At 33.8% G+C, this 21,219-nt stretch overlaps 1 protein-coding gene across 1 annotated transcript; it reads right to left on the reverse strand.

Moving 5' to 3' along the window:
- Nucleotides 1–14,471: 14,471 nt before the first annotated feature.
- LOC104220699 (cell wall protein RBR3) lies at nt 14,472–20,894 on the reverse strand. The gene is made up of 3 exons (XM_009771614.2): nt 19,934–20,894; nt 15,178–15,295; nt 14,472–15,093 (listed from the first exon to the last, which is right to left on the reverse strand). Exons 1-3 carry the CDS (start codon nt 20,750–20,752, stop codon nt 14,540–14,542), a joined length of 1,491 nt encoding a protein of 496 aa, XP_009769916.1. The 5' UTR covers nt 20,753–20,894; the 3' UTR covers nt 14,472–14,539.
- Between the last annotated feature and the right edge of the window lie 325 nt (nt 20,895–21,219).

Here is a 21,219-nt window from a genome sequence, read left to right on the forward strand (position 1 = left end):
TCACACAGAGTTATTCTCCAACACAACCTCACCCCCCCAATATAGTGAAACCCTTATTTTTGTCACTTCAGACATTGTAAAAAAAATAATTGATAAGAAGAAGAGAGAAGTATGAATGTAAGTTTGAAATAAAGTATTGAATGAATTTTTATAAAATTGAAACGCCTTTAAATAAGGCAAGTTCGACGTTGGGGTGTAGAATTTTTCTATGTAAAACGCAGTACAATACTACGTTTTATGTATTGAATTATTGTTATGTTAGTACATTATTGATGGGGGCAAAAACCAGAGTACAACGCAATTATTTAATGTAAAACGCATTATTATACTGCGTTTTACAAATGTCTCTTAGTAAAACGCAGTATAGTACTGCGAATTACAAAAAAAATAATTTTTTATGTAAAACGCAGTACTATACTGCGAATTACTTTAAAGGCAAAATTTCCGTTAAAGTAATTCGCAGTATAATACTGCATTTTACTCATTTATGTAACTTTTTTTTAAAGTAGTACAAAAGTGTTTTTTGTCCAAAAATTGATTAAAAAGGTTTCAGACTCAAGCAAACTCGATGATGAAGATTTGAAATGAAGTCATCGGTTGGGAAATACAACATTCAATGGCCAACTATTCCAGAGAATCTTTTCATTAATTCATAACCGTTATTCAATCATCAAGAGGGGTTTTATTTATATTAAAGGAGAGCTTGATTTTGGGATCTTGTCTCATTGAATTGAGCTATAAATAGAAGAACTCATATTCATTGTAGGTAGGGGTGTACATAGGTCGGGTTAGTTCGGATTTTACAATTACCAAACCAAACCAATTGTATCGGGTTATTAAATCTAAAGACCAAACCAAACCAATAAAACTCGGGTTTTTCAATCTTGATTTTTCTCGGATTTTCTTGGGTTTTTCGGGTTTTTTTCCGGTAAAATCTTCGTAGAACAAAACATATAACGTATGCTCAAAATATTTCTTTAATCCTAGTAAGGTACAATTATATAAAGTATTTTTCAAGAAAATAATAAAAAATATGAGATGTGTCATGGCATTATCCTAAAATATTCAACAATCAAGTCAATAAAATTATGTAATATAAATATTGCTAATTAAAAACTCCATAATAAAAAGAAACATAATCTAAAAGTACTAAGTCATGCTAAAATAAATAGACTAATAAGGGAGTATTAATTACATGACTAAACGCTAAAGAAAAATAAAAATAGGCTATGCATGTTTATCTAAATTATTGCAAAATAAAAAATAGATATTTAATACATTCCCGTTCGTAATATTGAATTGAATGTCTTTTGTTAGCATTAGTATTGATTTGATTTTGGTTTGGGCTTTTGTTAGCATTATTTAATTTACTAATATTAATGGCTATAAAACTTATTGGAGCATTCAAAAGTTCTAAGTCCAACCTTGAAATAATAACTTAAAAGATAAAATTATGATTTTTTTTAAGAAATATTTATAAATTGGATCACAATAAGTATATTTATATATTAAATATATCTAAAATTTCCTATATATGTAATGTCGGGTTGGTTTGGTTTCGGTTTGACGTTCTTTAGTTAAAACCAAACCAAACCAATTATGGTCGAGTTTTTTTTTTTCCAACACCAAACCAAATCAAACCAAACCATAATCGAGATTTTTTTCCGGTTTGACTCGGATTATCGGGTTGGTGCGGTTTGTCGGTTTCTTTTGTACACCCTAAATTGTAGGACACGAGACATTCTGTATACAAAAAAGGCAAAACAAGCTCTTATTCTAAATAATATTCTTTACTTTGTTCTTGTCATTGCTCTCGGAGAAGTTAATCCCACAATCAGGCTAGTGTTTCTTTTTAATTTATTTTCATTAACTTATTATTGTTCTTGATTATTTTATATTCTTGGATCAAATTAATTTACGTGTCTATAAATCACATTACAAATTCAACTGTATCGTTTTACGGGTAAACAATGACAATAATTAAATTAAAGTTTTCAAATATAGACTTTTGATTAGAGTAATTTTGTCCTTTAAAATTAGTTTTCTACTTCTAGGAAGAATTACTTTTTTTTTATTCCTTCCGCAATACAAAAAAACTATTTATGTTACTGTTGTTCAATCACTTGTTCTTTTCCCACAAGTTTGACAAAATATACCTTACCTCTCCAAAATAAGTACAATAACTTCTAATTTCCAGGAACTAATTGGCCAAACATGCTAAGTATTAAATTAATTCAAAGACTTGCACTGTTCTCTAAGAAGGATGCTAAACAAATCTAGTGCAATTCTAGTCCTTTTCAAGCAAATCTATTCAAGCTATATGATGTATGGAAAATCGGAGCTAAATAGTTTGTGTCTAGTCTATTTTTTCAAAAAGTACTTTTGAGTGTTACGCCACGCCGAATCTTTGAAAAATTAGAACCGCAGAGTATTTTAGAAAGTTAAAATATTTGACTAAACATGCTATTAAAATACATCTGGTAACTAGCCGAGTCCTTGCAGTTAGAAGAGATAAATTACACTGAAACGCCCCAAAATATTACGCTATGATTAATCTAATCCTTTATAGAATTACAAGATAAAAATAAATGTTCATTTTACTAACGTGTATTTTCCTGTTATTCATTTTAAAGGTCGTAATACACCATTTTCAAATATGTTATGTTGCAATCAGTGGCGAACATGAATTTTGCAAAGGATATTTAAAATTTAATATATATTTATAAAAAGCAATTTTTGATCGATATACATAATAAAACTTTTTATATACTCAATATAATTTTCCGATCAAGAGTGACTTTTTCATGACTTTTATTTACATATCCAGAAAGTGTAAAAATCAAAAGAAAGAAAGGAAAAATGGGTAGCTAGCAATTATCTGTTCATCTTACTTTGGAAGCAATGCAAGATATCTGGACTTTCCATTTTCTTAGTTTAGTATCATGCACTATTAATAAAACTGTATAAAATTAAAAAATGTCTGAGGTTGGCATCAGCTTAAGTTGGGTAATTTGCAAGTTATAAGTAAGTATAATTTAAAAAGATTAGAAGAATTTGTGTGGGGGGGTAATTTGCACTTTGCCACTATCTGAAGCTTAAGAGCAAAAAAAGTCATTCGTAGTATGCAATCTAAGAATCTAACAAATATTAGGGGCATTCATAGCAAAAAGGAAAATTTATACATCTTCTGTTTCACGTCTGCTATCTGCATTTGCTTGTTCTTAAAATTGTAGACCAGTGTCACCAAATTCAGAAAAAGGTCAAATGCACTTTTCCTGCCTTTACTTTTCACTTGATACAAAAAGACCCTCACATTTCTATATACAGTACTTCTGACCCCCCTTATCCAAGTTGGGATTAATTATTCCAGGCTATTAACCAAATTACCCCTAAGTTGAAAAAATTATATTTACTTAAGGAGCTAGAGTAAGTGTGTGTGTGGGGGGGGGGGGGGCAGCAGAAATTTGACAATATTTTTGTCTTGCTTCCGTTTGGTTTTTGTGTTTCTTATTTAGGGCAGTCAAATTGTTTTGTTAGAATTTTTTTTTTTAAAAAAAATAGTGTTCATTAGTTCAAATTAGACGAGCAATATATTTTTCACGAGTTGATTAGTCTTAGTTGAGTTAGATTCATTTTAGGATTTAACTTTCTCTTCTCTTGAAAAATAAAGATGCAAAATTTGATGCTATTGGAGACAATGCATACTGTAATACAATAATGTGTTGTTTGCTGCAGGGTTACTTGATCATTATAAGGAATTTTTACCTCCTATAGCAAAGGTTAACACCTTATTTATTTTAAATAAATACATTTTAAAAAAATTATATTCTATAGATACCTTTTAATATTTATAGCAAAATATTTAATTTTGGTTACCTCCTATCCCTAAGCCACTAAATACGCTATTCAGTTACACTATTTCTTTTCCCTCTCTACTTTTATACATGTCATTCTCTTCCTTCATTTCCTGAAAACACGATGCCCACATCACCTCTCTGCACCAAAACCCCTCTTTGTTCTCTCCACAGAGAACTTCCCCTATCTCATACTATCCATTTTTACTTCATCCCAATTCAATTGAGAAGCGACGAATTGTTGACGGCATGAACTAGAAAATGATATGCTAGTTCTCTCCACAGAGAACTTCCCCTATCTCATACTATCCATCCCTGAACTATTCCTCTCCAGGTTCGTCGTGCTAACATCTATGGGAATTATGTTGGCCACTTGACATTGGCCATAATGGTTTTACTCCGACATCTTTGTAATACCTATTTTCCAAGATAGTGATCGAATCTCAATGGAAAGTCATGTGATCGTAATTCTTAGGGGATAGCAAAGAAGGCAACGCCGACAATTTATATGTACACTCTTTTTCATCTCGTCCAATGATGTTGTTTGATGATAGGTTATAATTACGTATTTTAGTCGCTTATTACACTCAAATTTACTGCACTTTAGTTGAGTTTGCGTTTTAATCGTTAGTGTTTTGCACTAATTATGTGTTTTATGCCTTGTAGGAGTGATTTCGAGCTATATAGATGTTATGGAATGAATTCAAGTGATTTGGAGGTTTGAAATCTGAGTAAAATCCCAAGGAATTAAGCCGGGATCGTATTCGGAGATCAACGGATGATAGAGCAACAAAACGAAGAAACGAGTAGGCATATTGCGCATAGTCTAGTAAAATACATATAATTTTTTTCTCAGAGCTCCATTTGGAATACATAATATAAGGTTAGAAAGCTAACTCAAATATCTACAACTTTCATGTTTTACGTATTTCCAAATTCCAAACAGAACAGAGTGAAAAAGGCGGTCGAAACTGCGACCACAGACCTGAGGCGTGCTGAGGTAGTACACTAGGAAAGTACTGCGCCCATACCGCGCTCGGGCCGCGACCGCGGGCGTCCAGGCCTGGAAACTTGTCCTTTTTCACGTAGGAGAAGGTATAATAGTTTAGGACCGACCCTACTTGGTATATATGCATGGAAAAACGGTATTTTGAGGATGAAATCAATTTTTGATACAGATTCGACCTAAGGAGGCAGAGACACAATATGAGCAAGGTCGAGAATTCTTCTACGAGTTTTTCCTTCCTCTTCCTATTTTCTAATTGTGGTTATGACTTTTAGTATTGTAGTTTTACATACTATTATGAATAGCTAATGTGTTATCTAGGGTTTTGATAGAACCTTTTGTAGGATAAATCTTGTTATGTTTTTAATAATTGAGTCGTTGGATTTCTCTACTTGTTCAACTACGTATTTGTTGTTACTGATTGAATGACCATCAATTGACTGTGCTTATTTAATGTGTAGTGTTCGAGAGAGAATACATATTTAGGTAGTTTTTGAACAACGTCACTCCTAACGTATGTGAAAAATCAATACAGTGGGTTTAAAGGCAGGTTTAGAAATAACAAAGCTTTGACGTGGTCATAATGAGCGGTTAGATAAAGCCAACTAGCGTAGTTCGAGAGAATATGTCTAGTAAATTATTGTAGTTGCTCGAGAGAGAATTACGATACCTAAAGTGCTCACGATCAGTAGAGAATATATTGAAAAAATTGTAGGGAACATAGCTAGAAGGATTCCGACAATTGGGGAAATCATAACTCTAGACCTCCTTAATTTAGTCTCCAACCCTTTATCTCGTTAGTTGATAATTTTAAAGTTTTCTAGTATTTGCTAGTTAATTAGTTATAAATATAAATCTCAATCATTATAATTTAGAAAATTGTTTAAACTTGTCTTTTTAGTGATATTAAGCAGATATAGCCAAGCCTTAGTTCTCTGTGGGATTCGACTCCGGACTTTTAGACCAGATTATATTTGCAGCGACCGCTTATCCTTTTTAGGACTAGAGTTGGGCGTGATCAAATTTTGGCGCCATTGTCGGGGAACTAACGATGTATTTGTAGCTGTATATATTGCTAGGGTTCAAGTTTGAACTTTTATTTTTTTTTTTCTTTTCTTTTTTTGTATTTTTCTTATAACTGTTGATTTGAGAAACAGGACATCTTGTAATTATGAGAATTTAGGTGTAGATAATTCTACTATTCATCCTCATATATATTGTGAAGGAAACCACCCGTATAAAAATTATCAAAATATTCCCGAGAGCGAGTTATGTGCACCAACTCAATCTTATTTATGGAATGTGTGTGATGTGTGTGGTGGTAAAAATGGTCACTTTAATGGTTGTGCTTATATTTCTTATCTTCCCCCAACCCCTTACTATGATGGTTCTACCTTTTCTTGTGAAGTTAATAGGAACAAAAAACCCGGGGAAGCGGGCCTGAAGGAGATCAAGGATATGTTAAAGTGCCTTCTGGAACAAAACAATGAGAAAAAACCGCAGATAGAGAGGCAAAAGGCAACTATTCGCAATTTGGAGGCTCAATTGAGTCAAGTGGTTGGAGATTTTAATGCTCAACAAGCCAATATTGAGGATAGTAGCCAAGAAGAGCATGAATTTGAGGTGTTAACTGGGGAGGTCAGAGTAGAACATCAACAACCTAGCCAACTACAATTTGAGGATGTCAATGTTGAAGAAGTGAGACTAGAGTCAGCCAAGGACATTGAGGATACAAATTTTGTTGACTCTAGTATCATTGATGTTAAGGATGCTAAAAGTCCTGAAGTTCATGTGTGTGAGCGCATTGGTACTCACTCCAAATATTTCTCTACATTGTGCTTGGATGACGATATAGAAATAGAGTCATCCGAGCCGATTGAGAAGTCAAGGAATGAGGAACAAGGTGCCTACATTCTGGAAGTTTTCTTGCCAGAAAGACGGGATTACATACTTCATCTAAAAGCCAAGAAGTGTAGAATAGTATAATGGTTTCTTGGGCCAATTAGATTTGTTCCTCCACCCCTGGAGCATAGTCGAAAACTTAATGCCAAATTAGGGGTTCAATTCATAAGCTCGAGGTGGAGGCAAAAAGTGATTCGCGTCGTGCCGCGACGTTAAATCAAGCGCTTGTTGGGAGGCAACCCAGCTTTATTGCTTTCTTTTATTTATTTTTTTATTTTTTTATTGTATTATTTTTATAGTGTCAGTTTTTTATTTTCTAGGATCATGGAAAACAAAGGTATTGGAAGGATGCAATAACAAACCAAATGGTTGAAACAAAGTGTGAGGTACCCGCACGAAGGACCAAGCTTGGGAGAAGTCTGAGTACCCCATGAGCTGTTAGTGTTTCGGCCTTTGGCCTACCAGGGAGTCTCTTTTACCCTTTTATTAGTTATGATGTGCATTGGGGACAATGCATAATTTTAAGTGTGGGGTGAGGAGATTGTCTGGGTGACTTTCTATGCTATTTTAGTTGTGTTAGTTTAATTGAATATATTTTTTTTAAATAGAAAAGATTGGACTTTTCCCGATGATGGATCTACTAGACAATTTTCTTGAGGGATTTAAGTCTAAAGAAAAAATAAAATAAAAAGAGTTTCTTTTGTTAGGTAATGTAGCAATTCCCCCTTGGTTTTTCTTTGTGTCGCGGTTCTTTTCCAAGAGTTTTATTTGAACCGGGTGTAGTTAGTTTTTTTTAGGAATAGGAGCCATTGTTTAGTGTTTTGAAATGAAGCAATATCTCTTGACTTTGTTATGCCTTGAGAATAGTGAGTACTTTGGTTGTGACGCTTAGGCTCAGTTTTTGACTCTTGTAGAAGTACCTTAAATTTTATGATCTTAACTTTGCTTAACTGCTTTGACTAGAGTGTCTATGAATCCAATCCTGAGTGAGTTATGTGCCATGTGTGTGTGTAAGGTTTTGCCTTATTCTGTGCATTGCATTTGATGCCTAGAACTTGCCCTATGTGTTTGCAAAGCGAAATAGTAGTTTTGTTCAGTCTTGGAAGTGATATAGGCGTTTCTTTGTTGAGCCAGATATGTATATTTTAACCACCTAATTGTATGTATCGTAGTTAACCCCTCTGAGCCTATAATATTGTTTCTTTGGCACCCACATTACAAGCCTTACTCATTTGTTTGAATTAACCATCTATTTGAACCATTGTAACCTCTCATGAGCACTTGAATTGTTTATGAACTTTGTAAAGGTTAAAGTGTGGAGAGGTTGGTTTGGCTTTTGAGTGGAACTAATTAAATAAGGAGAAAGGTGCACTGTTTTGAAAAATGTAAGAGCCACTTGAATTGAAAAAATATAGAAAAAAATAGTTGTATTGTTGTGAAAAAATATTCCTTGATAAGTGGTAGCTTTTGATATAAGTGTGCTTAAAGAAGAATGAGGTAATATACATTGATGAGAAGGTGGAGTTTGGTTTGGCATAAGTATGAGGTTTGAATGTTAAAGTATATGTATTAAAGTGCTTAGGGAGGTGTAGTCACTCTTATATCCAAATATATCCTACCCGTTCCGCAACCTACATTACAAACAAATAAATTCCTACTTGATCCTAGACGGAATGAACTCGATTAGTAGAGTAGTACACTACGGGCAAGCTTATGGTGCAACTTTGTGGCATATGAATTTTATTTCTGAGAGTGAGTGAATTCTTTCTATCTTTAGTTCCTAAGTGTTCTTAAATTTTATTGTGTGAAACTACTCTTTTTTGTTGTGTGAGGGCACTTGATTCATGAAGGAAAGGTAATGTCAGTGACCTCTATGTTAGAGTAAGTGAGTGAGTTGTGAATAATGCGTGGTACTTGTGGGTCAAATCATGAGGTGAAGATGTTACGTTTTTGTGCTTAGTCTATTTTAAATGCTCGTGGTGTGATGAGTTAGGAGAATTGTTTAAAAAGGTCGTGTCTATAAAAAAAGTGTAGTTTGATTGCTCGAGGGCGAGCACTGGTTTAAGTGTGGGTGTTGATTATAGGCTATAATTACGTATTTTAGTCGCTTATTACACTCAAATTTATTGCACTTTAGTTGAGTTTGTGTTTTAATCGTTAGTATTTTGCACTAATTGTGTGTTTTATGCCTTGTAGGAGTGATTTCGAGTTATATAGATGTTATGGAATGAATTTACGGAGCTTTGAAGTATGAGTAAAATCCCAAGGAATTAAGTCGGGATCGTATTCGAGGATCAATGGATGATAGAGCAACAAAACGAAGAAACGAGTAGGCAATTGCGCATTGTCTAGTAAAATACATATAACTTTTCGCTCATAATTCCATTTGGGTTCCAAAGATAACTCAAAGCGCTACAACTTTCATACTTTACATATTTCAATTTTCCAAACAGAATAGGGAGAAAAATGCGGTCGAAACCGCGACCACGGACCTGAGGCGGGCTGAGGCAGTACACTAGGAAAGTACCGCGCCCATACCGCGCTTGGGCCGCGGCCGCGGGCGTCCAGGCCTGGAAACTTGTCTTTTTTCGTGTAGGAGAAAGTATAATAGTTTGGGACCGACCCTACTTGGTATATATGCACGAAAAATAGTATTTTGAGGATGAGACCAATTTTTGATACAGATTCGACCTAAGGAGGCAGAGACATAATAGGAGCAAGGCGGAAAATTCTTCTACGAGTTTTTCCTTCCTCTTCCTATTTTTTTATTATGGTTATGACTTTTAGTATTGTAGTTTTACATACTATTATGAATAGCTAATGTGTTATCTAGGGTTTTGATAGAACCTTTTGTAGGATAAATTCTTGTTATGTTTTTATATAATTGAGCCGTTGGATTTCTCTACTTGTTCAACTACGTATTTGTTGTTGCTGATTGAATGGCCATCAATTGACTGTGCCTATTTAATGTGTAGTGTTCGAGAGAGAATACATATTTAGGTAGTTGTTGAACAACGTCACTCCTAACGTATATGAAAAATCAATACAGTGGGTTTAAAGGCAGGTTTAGAAATAACAAAGCTATGACGTGGTCATAATGAGCGGTTAGATAAACCCAACTAGCGTAGTTCGAGAGAATATGTCTAGTAAATTATTGTAGTTGCTTGAGAGAGAATTACGACACCTAAAGTGCTCACGATCAGTAGAGAACACATTGAAAAAATTGTAGGGAACATAGCTAGAAGGATTCCGACAATTGGGGAAATCATAACTCTACACCTCCTTAATTTAGTCTCCAACCCTTTATCTCGTTAGTTGATAATTTTACCATTTTCTAGTATTTGCTAGTTAATTAGTTATAAATATAAATCTCAATCATTATAATCTAGAAAAATTGTTCAAACTTGTCTTTTTAGTGATATTAAACAGATATAGCTAAACCTTAGTTCTTTGTGGGATTCGACTCCGGACTTTTAGACCGGATTATATTTGCAGCGACCGCTTATCCCTTTTAAGACTAGAGTTGGGCGTGATCACTGTTCCTGCTTTCATTCAAGAATGATTTGTCTTCATTCGCGAGGGTTTTTGCTCGATGGCGGATTCGACGGAAATTAGGGTTTGCTCTTGAACAAAGACGACGGAGTTTGGGGCTGAACAACTTGATTTTCTGTTAATATATTTTAATGTATTTTCAACGTATCACACGGTATTTTCATGTATTTCATTGTATTTATTTTCTTTTTTTTTAAATGTAATTCAATGTATCTCACTGTATTCCGTGTATTTCATTGTATTCACTATCTTTTTTTCATTGTATTTCAACGTATCCACTGTATTCTATGTATTTCATTGTATTCACTGTCTCGCTATATGCCATGAATGTATTCATATATTTTTTTAATTAATATAATTTATGTGTTCAGATGTATTATATAATTTTCTGAAGATTTCTATGTTTTGGGGTATTTTTCGGTTGTGAATCTTTTTTATAACTGGAAATACAAAATTTATGTGTTATAATTGAGTTTTTTGAGTTATATTCGGTGTCTATTATGTTTATTGATTCACTTTCCATTTAAAAACAGTGTAATCCTCTGTTTCATGCCGTGAATATAGTCGAATACAATAATCTGTCCAGCTGTAATCCCATTTTCATGCCATGAATCCAGTCGAATACACTCGAATACAACAACTGATTAGGTGGACTTTCCTGATTCACGCCTATTTTTTCTACAGTATTCATGAATACAGTAGCTTAAATACATCAAATACATCTTATAACAACAGAAAATATATCTACAATTCGTAATATAGCAAATAGTATCTATAGATAGCTAATTACCACTAAAAGATAGTGCTTTATGAAAATTTCCTTAATTGTAACAAGAGAAGGCCGCAAACTTCTGCACTAAGAGGGTGTAGGTAGGGGCCCAATTGGCCCATATGAATATCTACTTAGGTCTCATTTGTTTTTTCAAAAATTAAGATATATATATATATATATAGGTTATAGGCATTCTATATTTATAACAACATCTTAAGAATAAATAAGTATAATTTCACCTAGTAACTATTTCTTCAGGTATGAGTCTTGGTTTTAGTCCATAGTATACACATTTTTTCTTAAATGCATAATCTAGTACTTCTATTATTTCCTTGAATTATACCAACAGCTCTCCTAACTAAAGTAATTTCATCTCTAAATAATGCAAGGCCACTCTTCACAATCAAGTTATAAATATGACATGCACATCTAACATGAAATATTTCAGGAAGTGGTGGGTGTAGATGCAATTTTAATATTGTAATAGCAACATTGTTGTTAGAAGCATTATCAAATGACATATACAAAACTTTTTCTGCAAGATTATAAAATATAGCAACTTCATGGATAGTATTACTTATAAATGCACCAGTATGACTTTGATCTTCATCATATTTAAAAGTAATAATACGTCTTTGCATACAAAAATTATCATCTATCCAATGACATGTAGCAGTCAAATAATCATTTCATTTTTAGCACGACCAATATCAGAAGTAAGAGAAACTTTAGAAGGAAGACTTGCGAACAAATAACGTATATATGTCTGATATTGTCCAAAAAGCCTAAAGATATCAGCTCTACAAGTACTTGTAGGAATACCTTTAAACATAGGGTTATAAATTCTTTGAATATAAGTAACAAGATACGGTGAAGAAGCAAAACTAAAAGGTAAACAACCTAAAACAATCATTTTAGCTAATTCTTCCCGATCTTTTTTAATATCGTATTTACCCATTAACCCCCCAGTACTCAGGTTAAGTTTTTGTTGCCCAGATTGCTCATCTACTCCCCAATCAAGAGGATGTTTCTCTTCCATATGCCTACGAAGTTGACCCGTTTTCCCTCCCTTACCGGGCTCATATTTATAATGTTCACTACAAATTTTACATTTTACATAATTTTTTTGATCTTCTAGTCTTTCAAAAAATATCCAATACTTACTTCTTAATCGTTGATTCTTCTTAATAGGGAGAGGAGGCCTACTTGTTGCACCCCTAACATTTTGAGTTTGACTAGCATTATCAGGTGTAGGTGGTGGTATTTCAAGATTATCGGGTGATTGAATATCATCTAAATCATCATCTATACCAAAATTTTCTTGCATTCACTCAAAATCTTCATTTAAATTTTCAGGTTAACTTTTATAAATATGTGTAAAGCTACTAGAAGAACCAACACCACCTCTTGATTTTTTGGAAGTTTTCTTACTACCACATTTACTAGTGCACGCTTTTTTGGCCGCTCTAAGTAAATCCATTATGTAAATTAAATTACGAAATTAAATTAATAATTCTAAATAATAAAATAAGTGTACACCAAATAAAAGAAAGAGATGGAACGAGTGTACCGGAATTTCGGATGCCGCACTAATTTTGATATAAAAAATCAAACTTCAATTGATAGACCGAAATTTTATACTTGATAGTGCTTGATACCACTTCACTTGAATACTTGATATTTGATAATAATAATTTTGTAATGGCTAAACTAAATAATTGATGAAACTTGAAATAATAAATAATTGAGAATTTAAGAACTATAATATCAAGAGAGAATTGAGAATTGAGACTTGAGAGAGAATTAGAGTAGTAAGAGAATGAATTGTGAGAAAAAATGAAGAAGAAGGGGGGCTATTTATATGTTTTAAAAGGTTAAAAATGTAATTTTACAATTATTAGGGGTGAGAGGGCTATATTTTTAATGGGGGAGGCCGAAATGGCCATTTCAGTAAAATCTGGTCGTTCCCCAACGGTCATTTCTCAATTTGACCGTTGCCAACGGTCCAATTTATTAAAATAAAAAATAAAAAAATTAGCAACAGTAACCGGGCTCATAACGGGCTGCAACCCGTTAACAACCCGTTAACGGGTCACGAGCTTAGCGGGTTCGGTGCACCGTTAACCAGAACATGTTCGTCCAAAACCCGCCTCCCCAACCAACCCGCCCCAGCCCGCATAATAAGGAATAGTACCGGGCTGAACCGGGCTAACCCGGATTGAAGCGGGTTGAAAACGGGTCAGCCCGGCCCGATTAACACACATAGTTAATAATGGTGGATGGTGGTAGTGGTGATGGTTGTGGTTGTAATTGAGGAAGATGGTGGTGGGTGGTTGTAGTTTATAACAGTGGGCGGTGCTGATTATGGTTAATGATAGTGATGGGGTGATTGGTTGTGGTAGTTGATGTGGATGAGTGTGTGGATATGGTTGAGGATGATAGTGGTGGTGGTGGTGGGGGTAGTAGTGGTGGCAGCTATGGTTGAGGATGATGGTGGTGCTGGTAGTTGATAATAGTAGGCGTTGGTGTCAGTCACTAATGAATGTGGACAATAACATCTTAATGAAATTAAATTTTGGTTATATATCTTAATCATACAAACCTATTTAGACCTAAGTAGTTGTGAATTTAAAAAAACAAACACACTTAATGATTAAGATCTGAATGTTTAAGATTTAGACTTTAAAGACAAATACACTTAATATCTGATATATGAATGATTAAGATTCAAACCTTCATTAAGTGCAAACAAATGAGACCTTTAGTTAGTTATACAATTATTTTGGCTTTAAGGACTCATATAGAAAAGTGATTTATGTTGCACACATTTATTAGTTTGGACTTTCGGTGGAGTATCTCTCGAGGCGGACCCAAAATTTGAAGGTTGGGATGTATTTTTGGATACATAGGTATATCAAATACTAACATATCACTATTTTCTAAAGACATATACATGTGTACATAAAAATTTTATCGAACTTTAGAGGTGTCGGTGACCCTCGGTATAGCGCAGGTCCGCCCTCTGAGTACCAGAGCATTTCATCTAAATAGTTGGTTGAAGTGATGAGTAAATAAAGATCTTAGATACATTAATATGTTATTTCCTATCTAACATTCTTATTTTTGCATGCAAATGAGATTGTTAACTAACAATGATTAACTAGAATTTAGCATAACTTGATCCAGAAATGGAGTACAACCAAAGTTCTCTTCTAATTCAACATTTCACCATCCCTTCTTTCTCCAAGGAAGAGAAAAAGAAGGAATGAGTTCAAAACTCATGTAGCCCATTTCTCAAGGTGGTCTCACTCATTCTAGCTAGCCATTTTCTGTCAACAACTGAATGACAAAAACAACCTTGAGAATTGAGTATATGCTTCTAATATTTTCCCTAACTCCCCTTTTAACTATGTTATGTTATTACCATTCTACTGCACTGCACCTAAAGATCTGCTAGCTGAAGATGATATCAAGCAAGAGCTCATTCATCAAAGATGCAAAGACTTCAATTTCCAACTCCAAAATAACTTCTTGCTTCTCTAAATCTGTGTTCTTCCACTCGCCTCGGCTTTCAATGTCTCGAATATAAGCCATCCTGTTTTCTTGCACCTTCCAATCTAACAGTACCTCAATTGGTTTCCCATTTATCCAATCTTTTGCTACTTGCAACAGCTTGTTATTGAATGCATCACCTCTTGTTAGGTCTTCTGAATGTTCACTGGCATTGAGAATCCTCTCCTTAAAGAAATCCAACAGTATTTTCTCTGCCTTTAGTTTCATGTTATTAGATGGCAATGAGGCTTTCAATTCTTGAACCAAATCTAATGCTTTGCTTTCAACTGTCTGTTTGTCCTCTTCTTGTTCCTCAACTTCAGTTTCTGAGGTATTTGTGAGTGGGGATTCACTCTCTGATTCTGAAGAAACGATTCTTTTCTCTAAGTTTAGTGGTTCTAGTTGAGTGAGACACTCAAACCTTTGGATTTTCTTCATGAGTTTTTTGGTAGTTCCTGTTACAAATATATTTAAGATTTTCTGTTAGAAGGGTATAAATTTTGAATTATTCTTTAACACAAATTGATTAGGGATTTTACCTTCCACACGAGCTAATCTATGCTGGAAAGGTGATGAAACCTCGTCTTCATCACCAAATGGACAATCCAGTATAGAAACTGGACTAAACTGTTCTTTTTCCTCATTTGGCCAATGTTTCTGCACATAACAATGAAAATTAAGAAATCTTTGAGGATTATTTTGAACATTAATCGTGTACAATATCAAATATTGAATGCGAGAAATATTACTCCATTTGTATCAAGTTATGTGACACTTTTCATTTTTTCAAGATTCAATTTCTTAAATTTGACATTCATTTGGACATGAATATTTTTTGTTTTTTGAAATAAAATTTACATATTTAAAAAGTACGTAAAAAATACTATGTATAAGTCACAATAATTAATAATTTAAAATATTTAAAAGGCATATAAAAAATAACAGTTAAAAAATAATTTATTTGACTCTTGAAATCCGAACATTTTAACATAAATTGGGATAAAGGAAGTACTGTTAAATTTTAAAACAAAGGAAGATAGAAGAAAAGAAATAATCAAACAAACAGGGGCTACACATCCAACATATCTCTTATTATTAATTTTGTTCGGTTGTTCTCCTGGCAAGACCAACCAGTATGGCCCCTACCCTTAGCTATAGTGTTAATAAAGTCACATAAATGTTAGTGTCAATATACTTTAGACACTTGAATTTATTTGATAGTTCCACTTCAATGAGACTGTCTTGGCATCACTTATCATGCGTGACAATAGGGAAATCTCACTTACTTATTTTTTCTTTTTAAAAAAAAAACCATCTTCACATCAGAAGATTAAAAGAAAAATATAGAAGAAAGGGGAACTAACTGAAAGCAACGACTCAGTATATTTTTACAAGTGGGGTTTGGAGGAACTAACCGAAAGGAAAACTAATTTTTTTTGTCTTCATATGACCTATACATCACAGATTCAAGCCGTAAAAGCAGCTATTAATACTTGCATTAGGATAGACTGTCTATATTATAACCCCCAAGAGTACAACCCTTCTTTGCACCCCGCGTAAACGCATAATACTTTGTGCATTGGAGTGTCTATTTTTTCCAAAATATAATTAATATTAGTAGTACTTTAAAAATAGATTAAAATTTTGGCGTCGAGATTTTAAAAGTTCCCAATCTCCTAGAGCAATTTCTTGAAAAGGGTAGAAATAAATAGTACACATAGGAAAGATGTGGTCAAGTTTTGTTATTAGGAAGTCAACTATTCTCCAGGGATGTTTCTACCGTAAGCAAATGGACACAAACTCCGAAGACAATTTCAAATTCGTCATAAGTCAACTTAACTACTAGACAAAGTATGTGACTTCTGTCTACCCATATTTATACTATTTTCATTTTCAAATAAAAGAAAAGGGAATTTCAGATCCTTAACTAAAACGTTATTTTATATAGTTTACCCATCGACCCAGTACCCAAATTCCTCTTATATACCAGTTCACTACGGGGATAATATTATACACTCAATCTTTCAAAAGTGTGTCAATAACACATCACTTTTGACCAGTCCAAGTAATAGTCTATATTGTGTATCACACGCACGTCTCTAAATTAAAAGGACTCTTTTAATTACCCAACCCTTTTAAAGATCCGACCCACTCAAATAAAACACCCCAACAATTAGTGCACCACCTTCCCCACCACTGCACCACCTTCTCCACCATTGCAAACCCTTCTTCTTTGTAAAAAAATAATATTCTGCCATAGTTACCACAAAAATGCTAGTTGTAACACACAAATAACATATCCAAAAAAATTTCACTGGCCGGAATTTCGCCTAAAACTCCATCTCCGGCCAACCCTTCATTTTGGTATTATCTCTTCTTTTTCACAAAACTCAATAATGGTGAGCCAAAAGAAAATAACGAAAAGGAAAAATTTCAGTTCATTATTTGGCACAATTGAAAGAACCAAAAAGACCACTTTGTCAATAAAATTCCAAAACAAGAAATTGAAAACTTAATTTCTTCTGCAATTCTGCCTTTCTCAATGACATAACTACCACCAAGAAATTTTCGGAGAAATTTCGAATCTTAAACAACCAAAAGAAAATGGAATAGGAGAAGTTTGAATCGGGGAAGGAGACGAAATAGGGTGAGGGGAGACGAAACCTGGGGGTGAGGAACTAGGAAGAAGACGCGGGGTGGGGGGTTGGGGCTGGGAAGAAGACAAGAGTGAGAGGGGTTATTTTTTATTTTTTTTAAATTTGTTAATTGGCGTAAAAAGGAAAAAAAACTTAAAAATTAGACACGTGAATTCTTTATAAACTTTCTGACATGAAATTCTTAGCATTACGCGTCAGGGGAGGACCTAGTGCATGGACTACGGGTTCTCGGGAACCCAATAACTCTTGCGTAGACTCTGTATTTATATTAAGAAATTCACTAAGTATTGGTAAATATCTGACTGTGAACCCAGTTATCATTACATATTAATCTGAAATTACGGTAGGAACCCATAAGCCTCAAATCCTGAATCCGCCTCTGTAATACGTGCTTGTGTTATGTGAAGAACACACAAGTGCCACGTAGTTAAAGTGGTGTGCTATTGACACACTTTTAAAAGGTTTGAGTATGTAATATTATCCCCGTAGTAAACAAGTGTGTAAGAGAAATTTGGGTACAAGATCAATGGGTAAACTATGTATTTTGCCAATATGATATCGTTTATAGAAGTTCTTATTATAAGGAAAAACACATAACCAATTTTTGAGCTACCTAGCGTAAAGATAAATTATGAAATGGAAATATTAATGTTCCCACATGCTAATAAATATTAATGTTTGTAGCAGTTATACGTCCAAACAAACCAAACTATCACTCACCTTTTTCCTCTTTCCTTTTACGCGCAAGGATATGCAAGTTATTTAAAACATACCATACACACGACCGACACAAGTTCAATGTGATAGAAATAATATCTTCTATATTTTAGCTTGCTACAAATAAAAAACAATAAAGGACCCTACAATATTATTATTCACAAAATTAAAGAAACTTTTATATACACAAACAATCTAAGTAATTTTTATTGAAGAATTAATATAGAGGTAATTAAATCACTCGAACTCGTAATACTAGAAAAAATTGTAATCTCTTGACTACTAATATTAATTAGCAGTCATGTGAAAACTTAGCTTCCGCTTGGACATATTTTTTTTTTTTTTTTTTTGTATTTTTTTCGAAAACGTTGTTTGTTCATGAAATCTGATCAGTTTTTGAAAAAAAATTAGAAGAATTTTTTTCAAGTTTAGACTATTTTTAGATGAAAATTTTTCTTTCACTCAAAGTAAAATATATTGTGAGACACAACTTTAACTTCCAAAAATTATTTTTCAACACCATTTCAATAACTTTTTATTCAAGTTTCAACCAATTTATGTTCAAATACCGACTTAAAAGGCTAATTTTCAATAAGGAGAGTTTGCATATGAATCACTGGATATTTATTTTGAAAAGGATAATGGAATTATTTTATACTATAATATATAACCGAACTAACTACTCCTACACAGTCCTACTAATCAGAGAATAAGAAAATGACACTTCATACCTGGTTTAATGCAATCAAACAAATTGCTATCTACACTATTATGTGTCAAACAGTCAAAGAGGTGGGTCAGGGTATTTTAGGAAATAAAACAAATATAGTAATCTGCTGTCTCGACTTCCACAAAGTTAATGCTAGTCTACATAGATAGCCGTAGATCCCGCAAGGCGACAACAACGTAGCGGGATCAGTGCCGTCTCATAACCCGACTGTAACTTCGTTGTCAGTGTCGAGAAGCATGCAATTAAACCCTGAATACCCCGCACGTGTACTCTCCAGGTTTACCCCAAATAGTTCCACCTGTTTTTGCTCCTACCATATCGCTGTGAAAATTCATTTCTCTAGAAAATTCTTCTTTTATAATATAATTCAAATTTCTTACACCATACTTTTTTTACTATATTTCAAAATTTTGAATTCACCACGCTTTAATTATACCTTGAGAATACAACTTTATTTTAATTTTTCTAAGCTCAACAAATTATTACACCCCCTCATAATTACTAAGGTTTGTCTAATATTTTAATTTACTCGTCATGTTCAAAATTTTACCGCTACTATGAAAATTCCAACTTGAACCTCGCAAACTTACTATGTAAAAGAAAAATTTCTCGTGCTGAAAATATATGGGATATATATCGATGCTATTATTGATTAATTCACAATAAGTTCTTCTTGTGCCTTGCCTTTCTTATCGAATATCATACATTTTTACTAAGCTTTAAAAGTCTTGAACAGAATTGTCAAAGTATAAATAATTTAACTAGCGTTTGAACATAAATTTGATTGAAAATTGAAAAAAGAGTTTTTGAGTTATGTTGAAAAATAATTTTTGAAAATTAAAGTTGTGTTTAGACATGTATTTTATTTGAAGCGAAGAAAAAATTTCAATCAAAAACTGCCCTAAATCAGTTTTTAAATTTTTTTCCCCATTTACATGATCATATTTCATAAACAAACAGTATTTTCAAACAAAATCTATGATGAAAGGGGAGTTTAAGTTCCTATATCTAAAAATCTATTCTTACTAATTTGGTAATAAGTTCCATTTGACCTTTGCTAGTTGTGTTGATTATATGTAAAAAGGTAAACTGATAATGCAAGTAATAGTGATAAAATAAAAGAAAGAAAACATGAAATTAGAGAAATAAGACAAAAATGAAAAAGAAATGTTAGGAAAAAAAGAAGCTAACCTTTTTGTTAGGAGAGTTGGTAGTGCTACCGTGACTGCTTACAGTTGAGTCTGGTGAATCATCACCGGTAGTTGCGCCAACTTTTTTGCTGTTGATCACCTTCTCTGTTCCTAAGCTCTTCGAAGCGACGACGTCGTTTTCTGTCTCCGTCGAATTAACCTCCGAGTTACCACTTGAAGTTTGCAGTGAATTATTTTCACTTGAAGCAGTGAAATCACTATCTGACCAGCTGTTACTGTTACTTTTACTTTTACTCTCACTCACACTCACGCTCATTGAGCTATTTGAATCGCCGGCGGTTATGGCAGTTATAACCGGAGAAAAACCCGGCGATTTTAGTTCTTCCTTATCTAACCGGTTGAAAGACGTCCACCAGTGGATCTCCTTGTGATCGCCTCTCTTCCAGAAGCTTCTTTTCAGCTTCCGAGACAAACTCCTCGGAAAAATTGCCTTCATCATCGGCTTCTTCTTCTTCGACGGCGAAGAAGACAGAGGAGACCTCGCTCCGGCGAACGGGAGGTGTTTCACGGCGTTGATCACCGCCACAGACGCTTTCTGAAATGCAGAAACCGTCGCCGACGGCGGCGATGGTTTTGGCCGGGTTTTGAGTAACGATTTTGCATTTTTCATGTATGGCGGCGGCGGTGCTGGTTGATACTTGTTCTTTAAGTCGATTTCGAGAAGAAATCGAACTGTAGTGCAACATTGCCGGCGAGGATATGATCGGAAACCGCTCGATGAGCATGAACTCAAGTCATCTAACAGGTAATCTTTCAGCATCAATTGTTTTGGTAATGGTTTCATCAATTTCAAATCCATAATCAAACAGTACCAAAGAAAAACACTAAAAAAAAAATTTCAAAACTTAAACGAACAACTTGAAGAGCCGAAATTTGAATTAGAATCAGAGACAAAAGTGGTAAGGAAATAATATCAGAATCAAAGAGAGAGCATTGAATTAGAACGGACAGAATGCAAGTTTAGTGAGAGACAGAGAAAGCTCATACAGAAAGCTGTAGCATTTTGCAGCTTTTACTGATTGATAACAGTGTAAATATTGAATGAAAAATTTAAGACACTAAAAAAGGGGGCCAATGGGTGGTGAAATAGAGAGGCAGCTTCTTAAAGCTAAAGTTGAAGATCTCAAGAAAATGATAAAACAATTGGCTATCACTGGCAAATAAGGGGATTTTTAGCAGTAAGAGAGAACAAGAAATGGAAGTAGAAGTAGAAGAAGAAGCATGCTTCTTGTAGAGGTTTTTTGAATCTCAAGTTTGATTAAATTA

This window comes from Nicotiana sylvestris, chromosome 8, assembly GCF_000393655.2.
Source record: "Nicotiana sylvestris chromosome 8, ASM39365v2, whole genome shotgun sequence".
NCBI classification, from domain to species: Eukaryota; Viridiplantae; Streptophyta; class Magnoliopsida; order Solanales; family Solanaceae; genus Nicotiana; species Nicotiana sylvestris.

Excerpts from the sequence above, each read along its gene's own strand:
- LOC104220699 (XM_009771614.2), bottom strand. The coding sequence starts at position 20,752 with ATGGATTTGAAATTGATGAAACCATTACCAAAACAATTGATGCTGAAA. Across the intron at positions 15,296-19,933 it reads CCAACTCTCCTAACAAAAAG|AAACATTGGCCAAATGAGGA; the intron begins GTTAGCTTCTTT and ends TGTTATGTGCAG. Across the intron at positions 15,094-15,177 it reads TAGATTAGCTCGTGTGGAAG|GAACTACCAAAAAACTCATG; the intron begins GTAAAATCCCTA and ends TATTTGTAACAG.